The 18,264-nt window shown below is 43.4% G+C and overlaps 1 protein-coding gene across 3 annotated transcripts in view; it reads right to left on the reverse strand.

Moving 5' to 3' along the window:
• GPRC5B (G protein-coupled receptor class C group 5 member B) overlaps positions 1 to 18,264 on the reverse strand; it is a 29,288-nt gene that overhangs the window by 9,664 nt on the left and 1,360 nt on the right. For all 3 annotated transcript variants that reach the window (XM_069096054.1, XM_069096056.1, XM_069096055.1), the window contains exon 2: positions 1,077 to 2,090. In XM_069096054.1, coding sequence (XP_068952155.1) covers positions 1,077 to 2,082 — 1,006 coding nt within the window. In that variant the 5' untranslated portion in view covers positions 2,083 to 2,090. The remainder of the gene's footprint in view (positions 1 to 1,076; positions 2,091 to 18,264) is intronic.

The raw sequence follows: 18,264 nt of genomic DNA on the forward strand, positions 1-18,264 counted from the left end.
CACTTAGAGTATATGAGAGAGAATAAAGCCATTTTCTCAAAAACAAAACAAACAAAAACAACAATAAAAGAGAGGGTCCCTACCACTGTCTCAATCACAGGATGGGGATCTTTAGCCCTTCCTATTTCTGCCTGAACTAATAATATATTAATACAATTATAACTTCTAGTCTTTGAGAGAGACACTGAGAGGTTGGTTAAGTGACTTTCAAAAAGTCACACAGGTACAATGTGTCAGAAGCAGGACTCAAACCCAGGTCTTCCTGACTCCTAAGCAACACTATATCCACCATGCAAGCTGCCTCTTACAACAGCAGCAGCAGCTCCCATTTAGGAAATGCTTTTGGGTTTGCAAAGCAAGCACTTTATATACATTATTTCATTTGACTTTCTCAATAGGCTTGAGAAATAGGAGTTGGTCATTGAGTACTTACAATTGACAGTGAAAATGGTGGAATTCAGGCAGGTTAGATGGTTTTCACAAGGTCCCCCAAACTAATTTCTGGGGCAGAATTTGACCTAGTTCCTTCCGAATGCAAGTTTAGTGTAAGATGTGGCTCTGTCCACTATGCCACACTGAGCTTGGGGATCCCAGGGAATACATTTTCATTCTGAAATGCATCTAAAGATTTGCTGGGTTGAGCAGGAATGATGGCAAGGAAGCTGCAGGAGACTACAAACCTATTCCCATAGCTGGATGCCCAGTCCCCCAAGGCTCACCAAGCAAATTCAACAATGTGGGTTCTGCCATTGGGAAGAACAAATTATCATTCTGATGCTGACTCAGCATAGCCCTCTGCAACTTGTTAGCACAGAACACATCTGTGAATATTCTCTTTCCTACAGGGATTCCCTGTAAGCAATTCCCAATTAACACACATTGAATATTAAGCAAGGATTTAAGGTCTTAACTGCATTTACAGGTTGGTGACCTCTGTTCTACTTTTATTTAACTAAAGGACTTGGAACCACTTCGAATTGGCCTAATAGGTCAGCAAGTTGTGTCTATAAGGAACAGTGCCTAGCTCTTCATTGTCTGGTTGACAGAAGCCAAAGACAAAGCTTGGTTCAAGTTACCTGCATTGTGTTCATCCATTGAAAAAGCTTTGTTTTCCATGTAGCTCCGGGGAAGTTGAACATCCTCTTCAAATGCTGTCTCCCGCATCCTGGGCTGTGATGTGTCAAAGTAGTTGGGTGTATTCTCTTGTTGAGATGGAAGGATTGAGCAGTGTACTTCAGGAATAGCATGGAAGATGACAAACACCCACCCACTGGACACCAGGGCGATGGCCAGGGTGGGATCACTCCACACATCACCTTTCCTTAGTTCTTCATTGCCAAAAAGGTACATGGTCATCCAGGCCACCCAGATCAGAATGGAGAGGAAAGTGGTAAGGATGAGGCACACACCATTCTTCTTCCACTTCTTAAATTTCCCACAGAGAGTGAAGAGGGACAAACCCAGGGTTACCACCAGCAGAACCATGTCATAAATTAAGGCCAATGCAAAATCCATGGGTTCATAGCTACAGGCTAGCTTTTTATCTCGGACCACATTCAAGACTAGCCACTCTGTGGCAATGATGACCTGGACCAGCATCAGGCATATGGCCATACCAGCGAGATGCCAGCCTGAGGGGCTTTTCCCATGGCGAACCAGCCTCCGGACTCGCCATGCCTGGCTGAGCAAGCATGAGAAACACAGGGCAAAGAGCACGCCCCACAGGAACCTTCGTGCTGAGCATATGGTCTCATCCTCTCGGATAATGAATGCAAAAGTCAGTCCAAACAGCCCTAGGGTCCCCAGAAGGAACAGAAAGTTCAGGCCCAGGGGCCCCTTCTTCTCTTTGTCCTTGATGAATGGCAGTCTCACCAGGAGGATCAGTATCAACAGCAGTGTGATGAGGGCCCCAGCCCCTGCCACAGCCTCCACCACGATCCCCCAAATGGCATCCAGGTCGCACAGGGACACATACTTTGGGAGGAGGTCGAGCCCACAGCCTCGAGAGGTGCTGGCATTCTCTGAGGAGCCATAGCCGATCACAAAGAAGAGGAGAAATGAGATGACCAGCTGGGTTCTCATTTTTCTCTCTGAAATGGCATAAATTTTTTTAAAAGAAAAAAAAATCAATTAAAGCCTCCATCCTATAAATAAACAAGTGCTTTTTAAAATGGTGCAACAACTGAACTATTTTAAAGTGAGGGCGATACCCTCCTTGCTCTTTCAGGAAGACCCATCCCGCAAGGAGCCCAGCAGCTTTGCTAGACCTCCAGGCTTATTTTATTAAACATCATTTTCACACAGAGCCTATTCAATCTGTGATCTCTCTATGTCCACGGTACTATTGAGCTTCCTACGACAGCTGCTCCAGTTCTGGCCTGCCCTCCAGCCACCCAAATAGCTTCAGTCCCAAGAGTTTCCCTAAGTAAATACAGTATTGACCACTCTCTTTGTCTCTAAAGTCGTCCTGAACCATCTCCCAACCAATGAGCCGCAAATCCTAGTCACCTCAGAGGGGCCATAAGGGTCAATGAATTATTTATGTTGTATAGATAAAAGATGCATTGAGTTATAGGTTGGCTTCTTCTCCCCACCCCCCTCCCCTCTAACCCCCAGTGGAACTGGAAAGGAGAGTATAGTATGGGCATGATGATAAACAACTAAACTCTATCTACTGGATTCAAAACCACTGCAGAAAATGGAACCATAAAGAGGGGACTGAAAGACAGTATAGCATATGGGTTACAGGGCTGGCTTTGGGAACCAAGGTCTGGGTTCACGACCTACATCAGATACATACTGAGCAATTTACTTAACTTCTCAGTGCCTCTGGACATCATTAAGATCCTGCTTTGCAGAGGAATTGAACTGGTGGGAGGAGTTTCCAGCCCCAATGATGAAATCACAGATTCAGAACCTTACACCAGCTCTGGGAGCCACCCTAGCCTTACCCCTAAACACATACAAACTTGAGTTTTCCTTGGGCGAATATCTTATGTGTGGGATTCACAGGATGTCAGAGGTGTAAAAAATATTACCGCAGAACCATATAGCCCAGGAGTGAGGAACCTGCAGCCTGGAGGCCACATGGGGCCCTCTAGGTGCTCAAGTGCAGCCCTTTGACTGAATCCAAACTTCACAGAACAAATTCCCTTCATAAAAGGATTTGTTCTGTAAAACCGAGGGCCTAGAGGGCCACATGGGGCCTCCAGGCTTCAGGTTCCCCACTCCTAGGCTATATGGTTCTGCGGTTCTTTTCCAGCTTGAGGTCTATGCTCCCACAACTTTTCCCCAGGTTTTCCACTATGTATGGTGAAAGGGGGCCCCTGACTGAGGAAATGCCATTAGAGTTTTTCTCAGCAGCTGAAGAGGTTACTAGGGCAAACTCCATATTTAATAGTTCTCATCATTTTCACAGCTCAGTGCCAAGCATATAGTAAATGACTCAACTCTCCCATGGAATTTAATTTCTAAACAAAAAAGGGTACAGGGCTTTGGGGGGATTCTCACTGAAGGAAGACCCCAAACTAGCAAGTAAAGAAAGCTATTGTGCAGGGTGAGGGTGGAGGGTATGGAGGTAGCGATGTGTTTTAGACCTTGGAATGCAAGCTTTTCTTAGGTGGAAAGACTGAACAAATCCTGCCCCCTCCACTCATTGATGCACCAGGCAGCTAGGTTCAGTGACTTGCCAGTGTTATGTTTACATATGTTAAGGTCAGAATGTCAGAAATGAGATACAAGCCCAGGTCTTTCCTGTTGTAGCTAGGTGGCAATGCAGATAGAGTATGAGGCCTGGAGTCTGAAAGACCTGAGTTCAAATCCTGCCTAGACACTTACTAGGTGTGGACCCCAGGAAAAGTCGCTTATCCTATTTGCCTCAGTTTCTTCATCTATAAAATGGGAATAAATAGCACCTTTCTCTCAGGGTTGTTGTGAGGTTCAAATGAGATAATAATTGCAAAGCACTTAACATAGTCCCTGGCAGTAGTGATGGTAGTAGGTGATGACATGTAGGTGATAAATAGATGTTAGCTATTACTATCATCATCATTCAAGGACACCGTTAATCGGAGAAAGGGTTTATTTGGGACACAGCTGGCAAACCCCCCACCTATTAGCTTTCTAGTTTGACTGTTCTTATGGGTACCTAGCTCAGCTGTAAAGGTACCTGTGGGGCAAAGCCTTGGTTGCCCTGCGTCTGTTACGGATTTTGCCTGATGGCACTGATCTCAGCTGGGGGCACATCTGAGGATGTCAGGGCGACTAGAGCAGACCCACACCTTACTGTGTGATGTGAATGAGATCACTTTCCCAAACTAGGCCTTCCTTTCCTGTATAAAAAAGATTAATGATCTCTGAGGTCCTGCCCAAATCTGCAGCAGGATGGTAAATGCATGCAGTAACTCTTGCTCTTAGTTGAATTTTTCAAGGTCAGTAATCCATTTGCTCCCCTTTTGTGTTGTCTTTATTCTTCTTTCTCTGTCCTACTCATCTACCCTCAGCAACCTTGAGTGCCTCCACTGTCTACAGTGTTTGTTCAGGGGTATCCGACTGTTGACCCCATTTTTAGGATTTTCTTGCCAAAGATCTTAGAGTGGTTTGCCACTTCTTTCTCCAGTTCATTTTACAGACGGGGAAACTGAGGCATACAGGGCTGAGTGACGTGCCCTGGTAAGTGCCCGAGGCCAGATTTGAACTCCTGAAGATGAGCTTTCCTGATTCCAAGCCCTAGTGCTCTATCCACTGTACCACCTAGCTGTGCCCAGCTACAGTGTAAAGTCAAAATAAAGAAGACACAGAAAGCATGGGAAGGCAAAAGGACTGAGGAGGATTCACCAGATTTACAAATCTGGCTCTTGTTCACAGAATTCCAGTTCAAGCCAACAACCAGGTGGAAGCCTGGAAGCTTAGAAAGCCAAATTTCATTACAAAGGAACCCTCCTTCTGACAAAAGTAATTCTGTGGCCCTGCTGAATGAGACCTCTGGGGAGTGGAAGGAACACCTGATCTAGAATAAAAAAATGGAGTTCTAATCTCAATTCTGCCACTAGAATTTTGCCTTAGACAAATCACTTCTGGGTTCCAAATGGTCTAGAACAGCTAAAGTTCCCTTGCAGCTATGTCCATCTGTATAACTCAAGGATATAAAGCTTTTACTTCAGTTACAACAAATTCTGATTCATTATATGATTATATAAAACAAATGCTTTCTCTGGGACTGATTCCTCTGACAGTCATTTTCTATAATAAGCTAACTTGAGGGTTCACTGTTTATACTAAAAGGTTAGAGAAGGTGTAACTCCGTTGTTTACATTTATTTTGCCCAGCTCTCAAGTACTTTCTCTTTCCTCACTACAAGCATTATACCACCAAACAACCCACTCAAAACCATTCTCTCCAGAAATACACACACACACACACACACACACACACACACACACACGCACACATACACACTCCAAGAGACTGGAGGAAAGCAAGGAAAGCAACAGAGGCTAGTCATACCTAACCTTATTGCCCTACCTTTACTGGGTTCCCTTCTTTATACTTGAACAGGGTGGGGTAGTTACTCTGTTTCTAGGTTCAACTAAATGGGAATTTCATTTTCAAACAATGGATTCATTTGGACAAAATTTCATTACACCAACTCAATTCAGATATGCCTCTGGGATGTAACATAAAGAAATTATCCTATCCCTCATATAGGGTGTCCCAAAAATCTTAGTGGAGTTTTTCAAGCTATTAAACAGGATCATTAAAAAGCAAAAGACTTACTTAAAAGCAAGGACTTTGAAGAGCAAAACAGTCTAAATGTAAACAGGTAGCCCAAGCTTCTCAGGAAAAGTTGGAAAGACAAGTTAAGGGGGATCGTGTGTACAGACTACGGGCTGGGTTATCACAAAGTGAGAGGCAAGGAAGGGCAGTGGCAAGAACTCTAGATTTGGAAGTCAGAGTGACTTGCCCATCTGACTGTGGGGAAGTCACTTTACCTCTGGGTGTCAGCATTCCCATCTAGAGAGCGAGGGATGTTGGACTAGAGGACCTCTTAGACCCTCCAGCCCTAAATCTGTAATCTTATGCTCTCAACTCCATTCTAGTTCCTTCTTGTTAGGTAGTTCCCATTTTTCCTGTATACATAGCTTGACTGTCTGTATTTGTTTGCTTATTGCCTCTCCTATTGGATTGTGAGCTCATGGAGGACAAGGATGATTTTTGTTCTTTTTGTATTCCCCAGCACTTAGCACAGTGCCTGGTGCTTTGTAGGTACTTGAGATAATAATTGTAAAGCACTTAGCACAGGCACTTAAATGTTTACTGACTGACTGAGTTGGGGGGAGAGAGACTGTGGAAATACCAAACCTAACTTTTTAGCTGCATCACCAGATGGATCAGAGTGATCAAACAATAGCATTTGTTTCAACTACATCCAAAAGGAGGAGGCACCTTGGGAATCTTTTTTTCTGGCAGCTGTTTAATACAGTCATCTGGGGAAGAAGACATTGCCTGCTGGCAATTCTAGAGAGAAAGCCCCACCGTGTTATTGGCGCTTACTGCGACAAACAGGGGATTAAGTTATGGGACATTTATATAGTTCTTTTCAGGTTTACAAAGTCCTTTACACACAACATCTTGACTGATCAACAACTCTGTGTTATTCTTGTGGCTCTCAAGTGGCTCAATGGATAGAGTGTAGGGCCTGGAGTCAGACACTTACTAGTGATCCTGGGCAAGTCACTTAACCCTATTTGCCTCAGATTCTTTTTTTTTTTTGCCTTTTGGAGGGCAATTGGGGTTAAGTAATTTGCCCAAGGTTACACAGCTAGTTTTTTTGTGTGGGTTAAGTGTATGAGGCCGGAACCAAACTCGGGTCCTCCTGACTCCAGGCTGGTGCTTTTACTCACTGCTCCACCTAGCCGCCCCATGCATCAGTTTCTTTATCTGTAAAGTGAGCTGGAAAAGGAAATGTCAAACCACTCCAAGACCTTTGCTAAGAAAACCCCAAATAGAGTCACAAAGAGTTGGACGTGACTGAAAATGGCTTTACAACAACTCTTATTATAATCACCATTTTTCAGATAAGGGAACTGAGGCTCAGAGTGATAAAACCACACAGTGGGTAAGCCCCTGAGGCAGAATTTACTTCTAAGTTTTCCAGACTCCAGCTTCAGCCCTCATGCTTTCTCTCTACTGGAGCTGATCACATCTTTCATAATTTCTTACTTCCTCAATTCCGTTGCCTGCTGTACGGGCAGCATCAGTCATGACTTTGATCTGACACAGGCACTTATGCAACCCCACCATGGCTTCAAGGTGATAACATGATGGGAAGAGACCCAGGATTGAACACCACAAGGGGTTTATACAGTATATCCCAACCTTGGCCTATTTCTCATCAGAAAACATTTCGCTGACTCACTGCTTGCTTTCTCATAATCAAGTATAGGCTGGTTTTTGGTAAGGGTAAACCAGTCATCTTCCTTTTCTCTGCATCCTTAAAATACTTCTGGGTAATTGTGGGTACAACTAGTTACCACCAGATTCAGTAGTTTTCTGATGTTTCTGTGCATTCCACATGCAGGGCATGACTATGTTCACTCTGACAGTGACCCACCGTCCTTATAAGAATGACAGTATCACTTTCAGAGAGGCAGTGTGGGGTACAGTGGGCAGAGATCTGACCTCAGACCTGGGTTCAAATGCTACCTCTGACAGGGACTGACAATGTTCCCCCAGGAAAAATCTCTTTACCTCTCAGTGTCCCAGGTAATTAAGTCTGTAAATTGCAGAGCAGATGCAACCTGCCATGGCAGAGGCCTTGGAAGAGGGAGTTTACAGTTTGCTCGCTGGGACATCTGTATATCAATAGAATCATAGTTCTGGACAATCACCTTCCAGGAATGGGGATTTGGAATGATGACCCTCTCTCCACATGCTGGAGAGGACAGCTAGCTGGCACAGTGGATAGAGCAGAGTGTTCAAGTTCAAATTTAGTCTCAGATACTGTATGACATTGGGCAAGGCATTTGGTCTCTGTCTGCCTCAGTTTCCTCATCTGTAAAACGAAGATAATAATAGCACCTATCTCCTACAGTTGTTATGTGGATACAAAATGAAATAATACACTCTGATTCTGGGCCAGGATGTGCCTGAGATCCCTAACCCTGTGAAGGTCTCCCAGCTGCATGGGCTCAGGGCATTGGCACCTGTTGATCCACACTCTCCCCTCCTCTTGTTTCAAAACTCACCCCCTCTTCTGGCATTCCAGTCAGTCACTGAGCTAAACAAGCACATCTATCAGACCTCCTAGGTTATCTGGAAAGAGGAGTATCCTGCCAAGTGATTTTGCTCCCTGACTGCCTCACACCAACCATAGAAATCTCATCACTTCTGGTCCTTTTCTAAACAGGGTTCAACACTTTCTACAAAATATTCATCATGCCCCAAAAGGGATTACTTCTTCCACCAAGATCCCTCATAATCCAGCCAAGAGCAATCCCTCAAATTTCCTATAACAGAGGCCAGAACAGTCAGGCTGGAAGGGAAGTTATTGGGTGAACCAAGTTACAATAAAGGGCACAGCCCAAGAATGGTTAACGAGTCCACTCGCTAGTCCCAGAAAATAGGTGGGTAGAGATGTGTCTCCAAGATTGAAAACCCTAAGATCCTTTCCATGATCAGGAGATAAGGGTGATGGTAGAGGGAGACCCAACAAATATTATAGTTGTGTCCTGCCTGACTTTTCATGCCTCCATTTGGGGTTTTCTTGGCAATGATAGTGGAGTGGTTTGCCATTTCCTTCTCCAGCTTATTTTATAATTGTAGAAACTGATGCAGACAGGGTTAAGTGACTTGCCCAGAGTCACACAACTAATAAGTGTCTGAGACCAGATCTGAACCCAGGACAATGACTCTTCTTGATGTCAGGCCTGGTACTCGCATCACTTAAGTACCTACTATGTTCCAGGCCTACACTAAACACTAGATACAAGAAGGGTATAAGACAGTCCCTGCTGTCATGGAGCTCACAATCTAATGGGGAAGACACAACTGTGTACAAACAAGAGTACAGGAAAAATTGGAGACAATCAACCAAGAGGAGAGGAGGATTCAACAAGGCTCTGCCTAGGACCTGATTCCAAACCCAGGGTTCTTGCCATTGCACCACACTGCCACTAGGGGGCAGTCAATTCCCTGGATCGCTGCTCTGTCAGAAGTGTCCACTGTCCCCTAAGAAGCACCCTTTGCAGCAAATAGGTGGCAGAGCAGACAGATGGTTTGACTTGGAGGCAGGAAGAACTGAGGTCAAATTCCCCCTTAGGCCTTTAGCCCTTGTATGACCATGGTCAAGTCACTTAACCTCTGTTTTCCTTAATTTCCTCAACTGTAAAATGAGGATAATAGCTTCTACCTCCCATGGTTGTTGTGAGATTCAAATGAGATGGTAATTTCCTGTCACAGAGTAAGAGCCATATAAATATTAGCTATGATGATGATGATGATGAATGGGGAACCTGCTGCCACCATGCACCTCCCAAGGTTACTCTCAACCCCAGCATTATTCCACTGATTCTTCTTCCACTAACTCCTTTCTTCCTCACCTGCCAAACATAGGCTAGTGGGAACTCAAGGCCCACCGACAGCTATAGCCTTGTCTGATTCTCTTATGTCCTACCTGAGGTGCTGCTTCTAGCAGTCCAGGTACTTCTGGGAGAGTTGCAAGGGCATCTCACATGCCTTCAATGTGTATTACAGCTCTGACTTTTGGAGGCAGCTGGGTGGATCAGTGGATAGAGTTTGGGACCTTGGTGTCAGGAAGACTGGAGTTCAAATCCAGCTTCGACACTCACTAGCTGTGTGACCCTGGTCAAGTCACTTAACCTCTGTCTTAATCCACTGGAGGAGGAAACAGCAAACCACTCCAGTATCTTTACCAAGAAAACCCTATGCACAGTATGGTCCATGGGGTCATGAAAAGTCAGACAAGACTGAACAACAACAAAGCACTACTTCCATCTTCTTTCATATCTGCCTCCTGCCGCAACCCCCCTTCCCTATTAATCCATGAAATTGCATTTATTAAGCACCGTTAATGCCAGGTTAGGCACTGGGGATGAAGACAGAAAGAAAACAAATTGTGCTCTCAAGGAGCATGCATTCTATCAAAGTAAACAAAATGTACATTATAATGGAGGCCAAGTGCAAACTAAGTAAATAGAAGGTGATTTACTTTGTATTAGTTCTCTCTAATTCTGGCAGTGGTCAAAAAGAACAGGGTAAAATTTAGGTCTGTCGATGGACTCTTATTTGTTTCTAACAGTAAGTATAAAAGTTTGATGAGGCAGGAAGCTGCTACTATTGACTTGATTTCTTTTTAAATTATTTGTTGGTTTGGTTTATACATAATAATAACAACTAACACTTATATGGATACTGTAACAAATCACTGTCACCTACATTTGATCCTCACAAAAAATATGAATTAAGTGGTGTTATCCCCATTTTAGAGATGAGAAAAGTGAAGCTGAGGGAGGGTCAGAAAGCCAGTATTAGAACTCAAACCATGCAACAGTACGCAAAGAGCGGTAACTTGGGGGTCAGAGGATCTGGGCCATTTCTGAATTTCAATTGACTCATCTCTAAAATGAGAATCACAAGGTCATAGAGAGAGAGAGATGAAAAGGGTCTTAGGGACCACCTAGTACGACTCCTTCATTTTACAGAAGAGGAAACTGAGACCCAGAAGTGGGCCTCATACAATAATATGTACTGTGCTAAGCAGTGAGGATAAAAACAGAGGCAAAAGACATATCCTGCCCTCAAGGAGCTTACAGTCTAATGGGGAAGACAGCAAGCAAACAAACATGGACAAAGGAAGCTATAGACAGGATAAATATGAAAGAACTAACAGAGGGAAGGTCCTGGAATTAGGAAGGGTTTGGGGAGGCTTCCACATCAGCAGATTGTGCCCACCCAGGCCTGAATTCAAATCTGAACTCAGACATTTACTAGCTGTGTGATTCTGGGCAAGTCATTTAACCTGTTTGCCTTAATCTACTGAAGAAAGAAATGGCAAACCACTCCATTTATCATGCCGGTATAGTCCATGGGGCCACAAAGAGTTGTACACGAATAAACAAGCAACCCCCCATTTGGGTTCAAATCCTACCTCTGATGGTGTGACACTGGGCAAGTCACTTAACTTCCCTTGGACTCACTTTCCTCATCCATAAAAAGAGCATCTCTAAAGTCCCTTCCAGTGCTAAGTCTATGGTGCCACATCTTCTGATCCCGAGTCCCAGGCTCTTTCTTCTGCACAAACAAGTTCCTGTTTTTGTTATGCCTGTGAGTATGGGACTGATTTGAGTTGCAAGACTGCTCAATGTTACAAAAGTCTAATCCTTTTAAGTTTAGTCCTGGGTTTAGTTCTCAAGATTATGGGGGGCCGTTCCCTAATTTTGGGGTATAACAGTACACTCCAATTTTATAATGCTTAATACTTTCTAAGTATTAATATTTAATACTAATTATCAAGTATTAATACTTAATACTTCACAATAAACCAGTAAGGAAGGGCTGGTAACATGCTTCTCAAGAAATTAAGGCCCAGAGAGAGGAAGTGACTTGTTCCAGGTGGCAGAGTCAGTACCAGTGGTAGAACCAGCAAAAGAATCCAAGTAGTGACTTGAGAGTCCAGAAACACTTGAGTTCCACTCCCACCTTTGACATTGAATTGCTCTGTGATCCTGGGCAGATCACCTCTGAAAGCCTCAGTGTCCTGATCCATAAAATGGGGACAGTAACAGTCTGTGAGGCTCAAATGAGATAACAATGTATGTGAAGCACTCTGCACATTTTAAAATGCTCTACAAATGCCAAGTATTATTATTGTATAGAATAGCCAAATTCTATAATATCTTTACTAACAATTTTAAGATAGTCTGAAGATTGTGGATTGGAGAATGAAGTCAGGAAGCAGTGTAAATTATGGCCACCCCAAAAGAGATATTTTAATTACCCCCAAATTCCTACATTCATGCCTGATCAGTATTTTGAAGTCGGCCCAATGGCAGTCAATTGTAGTTGGTAATGGAAGGAATACTAAACAACAAAAATGAGTATTCCTATGGAGCTTCAAAAGGTGAAATACATTAAAACGGAAAACCAGGCTAATATATTCAGTTACCTTTGGTATGACCTAAACTCCTAGACACTGGAATTGAGCTGAAGCTGCTTTAACCATCCTGATTTAAACATACACACTGGAGAGAAAGGTCCACAATTAAATGATAGGTCACACACGAGAGAACTCAATTTTCTAGTGAGCTGTGGTTCATTGAGCTTGTAAGAAATGCAGTAAACAATCCCTCAGAAGAGGGCTCCTTTAACTGCCCTGTCAAGACAGCCAAAAGATGCCTCTGAGCATTCTAGATGGCTTCGGGACAACAACCTTTGTTGCCTGCTGGCTCTGCAAATGTTCCCTGTTCTGGGGCTCTATGCTTCCCATCCCCCTTCCCCCCCCCCCCACCACACACACATAGTATATTTCATTCATGTCGTGTAACCCTCATGTGACTGCGTTCTTCCAGACTGGCCAGTTACCATGGAGATAGTGTTACATGGATAACCCACTGGGATGTCAGTCCATCTCTTGTTTCCAATCCTTCACCCTATTTTAAAGCAAACAAGGAATCATCAATAGAAATAGAAGATTCCTTTAAGATGGGGGTTTCTTAACCTGAGAATTGTGAACTTTAAAAACGAAATTGTTTTTATAACAATATTTCAGTATAATTGGCTTCCTTTGTAATCTTGTATGTTTTTATGAATTTTAAAAATATTATTCTAAGAAGGGGGTCTATGGGCTTTATCAGACTGACAAAGGGGTCCATCCAGGACACAAAAACGTTTAACTCCAGCTTTTAGAGAACATATTCCCCTAGAATGACTAATGACCAGTCCTAGCAGAAGGATGGAAACAAGGTGATTTTCCTTTGGGGAATCTTACACTGAAAGTAAAGACAGGTAGGCATGGATGGGGTACCTTTGGCTTTGTTGAAATACTAACATTGATGGGAGGGGGAAGGCAAGAGGAGGAAGTTGTTTAGTTGTTTCAGTTGTGTTCGACTCTTTGTGACTCCATTTGGAGTTTTCTTGGCAAAGATATTGGAGTGGCTTGCCATTTCCTTCTCAGATCATTTTATAAATGAGGAAACCAAGGCAAACAGGGTTATGTGATGAGAAGAACATTTATTAAGTACCAGGCACTGTGTTAAACGCTATAGATATTAGCTCAGTGAGATATTAAAGTATAATTCCATGATACTTTAAGGTTTAACAATCCTAAGAAGCATAGACATTTATTTTCATACCTATTTTAGAGTAGGGAAACAGAAACTAAGATTAAGTGAATTGCCCACAGCCCCAAAACTAGTGTGGCCAGCTGGATTCAAACTCAGCTTCCCCAATTCTAAGTGCAGGGTTCTTGTAGGGTGGTACAATGGGGAAGAGTCCTGACTCTGGAATCAAATCTTATCTCTAATATTTACTACCTGTTGGACCCTCTAGACTAAGTCTTAATCTCCCAAGGCTTCACAGCTATGTCTTTTTCTAGATAACTACATAGCATCATAGGATGACATAGACCCTCCATGCCTAGAGGTTTAACCTTTTCAACCTGGGGTTCATAGAAGTTTTACAGATAGATTTCATGGGTCCATGAACTTGGATGGGGAAAAATAAATAATCTTTATTTTCACTAACCTCTACCTGAAATTCATTTATTTATTTATTTATATTATTTTTTTTTTTTTTTGGAGGAGGGAAGGGTGGGCAATTGGGGTTAAGTAACTTGCCCAAGGTCACAAGGCTATTAAGTATTAAGAGTCTGAGGCTGGATTTGAACTCAGGTCCTCCTGACTCCAGGGCCCATGCTCTATTCACTGCCACCTAGACTCCCCCTCTACCTGAATTTTAGCATTTCTTTCAATTAGAAAACAAAAACATTCTAACAAAGGATCCAATGTTTCCCCAGACTGCCAAAGGAGCCCAGGACACATAAATGGTAAAGAACACTAGATCTAGACCAAATCACCCAGAATTACAGTAAAAGAAGTCATATATCAGCTGTCTTTTAAGAAACAAGTATTGGAGCCAGGTTAAATGTCTATATGCTAGGCTCCCTCCTTCCCCATAAGTGATACTGACCCAAGCTAAAGAAGTGTCTCCAAAGAGGCTTTTCCCCCAAAAGGGCTGATGAATTCTTTACCTGGAGCAAAATAGCCATAGCTCCCAGCTCACTCCTGTGTCCTTCTAGGACCAGGAATTTCCGCTTCAAGTTAGAAAAAAACTAATTCTTTAAAGAGGTGAAGCCACACTTTTAATGACTAGTTTGGACAAATGAGATTTTGGACCTCTTTCTTAAGCGTTTGGCATACTTAACAATAAGAATAATCATTCCCTGAATATCTAGTGCTTAAAATTTTCCAAAGTTCCATCATATCGATCTCCCCAATAACCCAGTAAGGTTGATATCATTAGATTATAAGCTTCTTGAGGGGAAGGACTGCCATTTGCCTCTTTTTTTGTATTTCCACTGCCAGTACCTAGTATGTAGCAGGTACTTAATCCATGTTTATTGATTACCAATTGATTGATTAATATCATGCTTTTCATTTTACAGAAAAGGAAATGAGGGGAAGTGACAGTTCACTAGTAGTAGTCAATGAGACAATTCAGGCCTGATGTCCTCAGCCCCATTCAAAAAGGGAGTATTTTAAGCCTTGATTTCTAAAAGCCTAGAGGCAGCTAGGTGATTAGATCAGTGGATAGAATGCTAGGCGTCAGGAAGATGAGTTCAAATCTGCCCACAGACATATATTAACTGTTCGACCCCAGCCAAGTCATTTAACTTCTGCTTGCCTTAATCCATAGGAAAAGAAAATGGCAACCCACTCCAGTATCTTTGCCAAGAAAACCTCAAGGACTGTATTGGCATGCTTCATGGGGTCATGAGGAGTCAGAAAAGGCTGGACAACAACAATAAGAAAAATCCTTCATTCAATTAACTTTGTTAATAGCTTACTATATGCCAGGTACTGCACTTGGAGTCAGGGAGAGCAGTTTTGAATCCCAGCTGAGACACTAGATGTGTGACCTTGGGCAAGTCACTTCACTCCCTCCCAGTTCAGTTTCCTCATTTGTAAAATGCTCTCCAATGTTCTTTCCAGTTCTCTACTATCCTAGGTGCCAGAGACACAAAACACTTCCCCCCAGTCAAGAAGGTTATATACTCCCAGAGTGTTCTTCTTGCCTCCTGAATTCCTTCAGGTTCTAGCACAAGTCCTACCTTTTGTAAGTTTTTTCCAGATCACACTTTGTGCTAGTGCCTTCCCTCTGAGATTATCACCCTTCTATCCTCCATGTAGCATGCTGGAACATAGCTGTTTGCATGTTGCCTCCCCCATTATTCTGAGCTCCAAGAGAACAAAGGGTTGTCTTTTGCCTTCTTTGTATCCTCAGCACTTAGCACAATCCCTGGCATATAGAATGGGTGCTTAATAAATGCTTATTGATTTTGCTTGGCTGAAATACTTAGTAGCGAAAGGTAAGCTCCCCAACCCACCAACCCCAAAGCACCAGCTGTCCAGGGAAAGAACAAAGAGTTAAGATGGATCTCTCCTCCAGAGGGCCTGGTGTTTTCATCTATCACATCAGTCCTGTGGTTTTAGTCTTTACTTGTCAGTGTAGATAACAGTCAGCAAAAGACTTTAGGGCACAAATAGCTGAGCTGAATCATCGGGAGAATTTGTTACACCCCTTCCTACCATTCATTTCTTAGCTTCCTCACAACCCATTTATCTCAAACATAGGCAAAGCCTAACCTAAGTAACTCCTAGATTTAGCACCAAAGAAATCCCTTTCGGTAGGTATGTAAATACAGTTGTGAGAATGTTCCATGAATATGCAAAGAAGCCTCGAGCCAGTAAATAAAAGCAATCATTTAAATGCAAATGATATTCCAGACCATTCCATTCAGGGCTGGCTGGTTTCCCTAGGTTTTGATAGAGAAAATTCTACCAATTTTGAACTGCAGTTATGAAATCGGGTAATTCGGGGAGGGGGCACTAATTTGTTCTAAATAACTCCTAACATGGTATCTGGGTCCAGGTTTCCTATAAGATCCAAGCAACACACTTTGGAAAGGGCAAGGATCAGTCAGGCTGGAGTCAGAGGTGCTCAACCATTGGGGCTTAATATATCTTTGTCTGCACGACACCCATTAGTGCCAACCGAGCACCTCCTCAGATGATGGAGGTTTAAGCCCATTAATTTTGCATCCAGACATCAAGCCAATTGGCACAGAGTGGCAAGGAGGGAAGTCTGTATAAAACCAGTACCTCTTCCAGTCCATTGCTATAGCTACTCAGCATTGCTTTGAAGTATATCGGACTCCCAGGGAGCTTCAGATCTTAACAGAGGCAGGAACAAGGGGACAAATTGCAGAAAATGTGCCCTGCCATTGGTTGGAAATTCCTCGCCATCTTTAGCCTGTAGTTTCTGAAACACTTTTTAACATCTGTGCCTCAAAGTGCTGACATTTCTTTTTATTCCCTACCCTTACTTCCCCCTCTAAGTGCCTTACTTCTCCTCAGCCTGGGCATCCATCACTCCATCCGGCTCTAGTACACAGTATCATCCCTTCGGATTTAAGCCCTGGGGCAATGAATAGAGAGGAAGGACAATTTGCACAGTTGTTAGAATACAAAATGGGTTAGGGACTGTGGACTCAACGATAAGACTCAAATTTGCATATCACTGCTTACCCATCGACTGCCTTCAGTCAAAATACACAGATTCTCCTTCACTAATTCTCCAACACCTTTCCCCCCCTGGTTTTTAAAAATCCCCCCAGATTCTTTGGTGCTACAGGTCAAGTTCAGGGGCCCACTGAACAGAGAGGAAGTTAAGAGGTTAAGTCATTTGCCCAGAGTCATAAATCTGAAGGGGGACTTTCCTGGCTACACAGTTGATTCTATCCACTACTCTATACAGCCTCTCCAATAAAAATTTGTTGAAAGGAGGTCTTTTTTAAAGAGACTGAGGTTAGGTAGAGAGGTGATTAGAACTCATATATATGGCTGTCTTCTCTCCTTATTTCTGTGTACCTCTCAAGATAATCTAAGGAATGAGTGCTGGTCCTGAATCCCGGCCCCTTTCTCTACATCCCAAAGCACACTTAGTTAAGGTAGTTTAGTGTTATGAAAATAGTATAGAATTTGGAGTCCCAGGACATGGGATCAAAGCCTGGCACAACTACATAGCATCTTTGTGACCTTGGCTGTCATTTAACTTCTCAAGAGCTTTAGAGCTCCAAAATGAAGGCATTGGGCTGACTAGAATCTCTATCATGAACAGGAAAGCCAGCTCTTTCAAAGTCTTATGGCTGATAGCCCCACTGTACTGCCCTTGCCAAAGGATATCTGGAATATTGTGCTAGCAGGCAGGAAGGCAAGTTTCCTCTCCGTTCCAGAGATAATCATCTCTAGGGATTCTCTCAGTCCTCCAGTATTAGCCAGAGGCTGGATGCAAATGAAATCAAACAATATTTGTCAATCAATTCCATGCTTTTCCTTCTGACTTAGAGAAGCCAGCTTTCCAAAGAGATGGTTAAGGAGATGGCTACATGAAAGAGGAAAAGGACCTGACCACCCTAGGGTCCATCCAAAGAAAATCTCAGCTATATTGACAGTGTCCTTAGAGCCAGTTAAGGGAACTTTAAAGAGCTGGAGTGGGGAGAAGTTAAACCGCATTGGACTCTGACCCACCTATCTCCCCCCACCCCAAACCTGGGGAGCTGAACAGAGACGCAGAACTGCGTTGGTAGGGGGCTGGAGGGGGTCTCTGGGGTCAACAATCCTACAAAGAAACAGGATTTTTTTTTAAGAGCTGAGGTTGGCTAGTACTCTCTCCCTCCCCCAGGAAGGTCCCGACCTTCCCACTGCAGGCAAACATTTCCCAGCCACAGTATTCTTCGACCAGATGTACTATTGTATTCAATGACCTTCTCTCTCTCTTCCCTCGGCCTCTTCTCTCTCCTGCCTCTTTCCCTCCACCCCCCAACCCCCGTTCCCGTTCCCCTTCCTCACTTCCCCCCTTCCCTCCATCCAGCAATCAATCGTTCTTTTCTTAGGTTATCTGAAGGGGCGCGCGCGCGCGCACACACACACACACACACACACACACACACACACACACACACCCATT

This window comes from Petaurus breviceps, unplaced genomic scaffold (assembly GCF_028583685.1).
Source record: "Petaurus breviceps papuanus isolate PSGF00001 unplaced genomic scaffold, PetGlider_PUasm1.0 229, whole genome shotgun sequence".
Classification (NCBI taxonomy): Eukaryota; Metazoa; Chordata; class Mammalia; order Diprotodontia; family Petauridae; genus Petaurus; species Petaurus breviceps.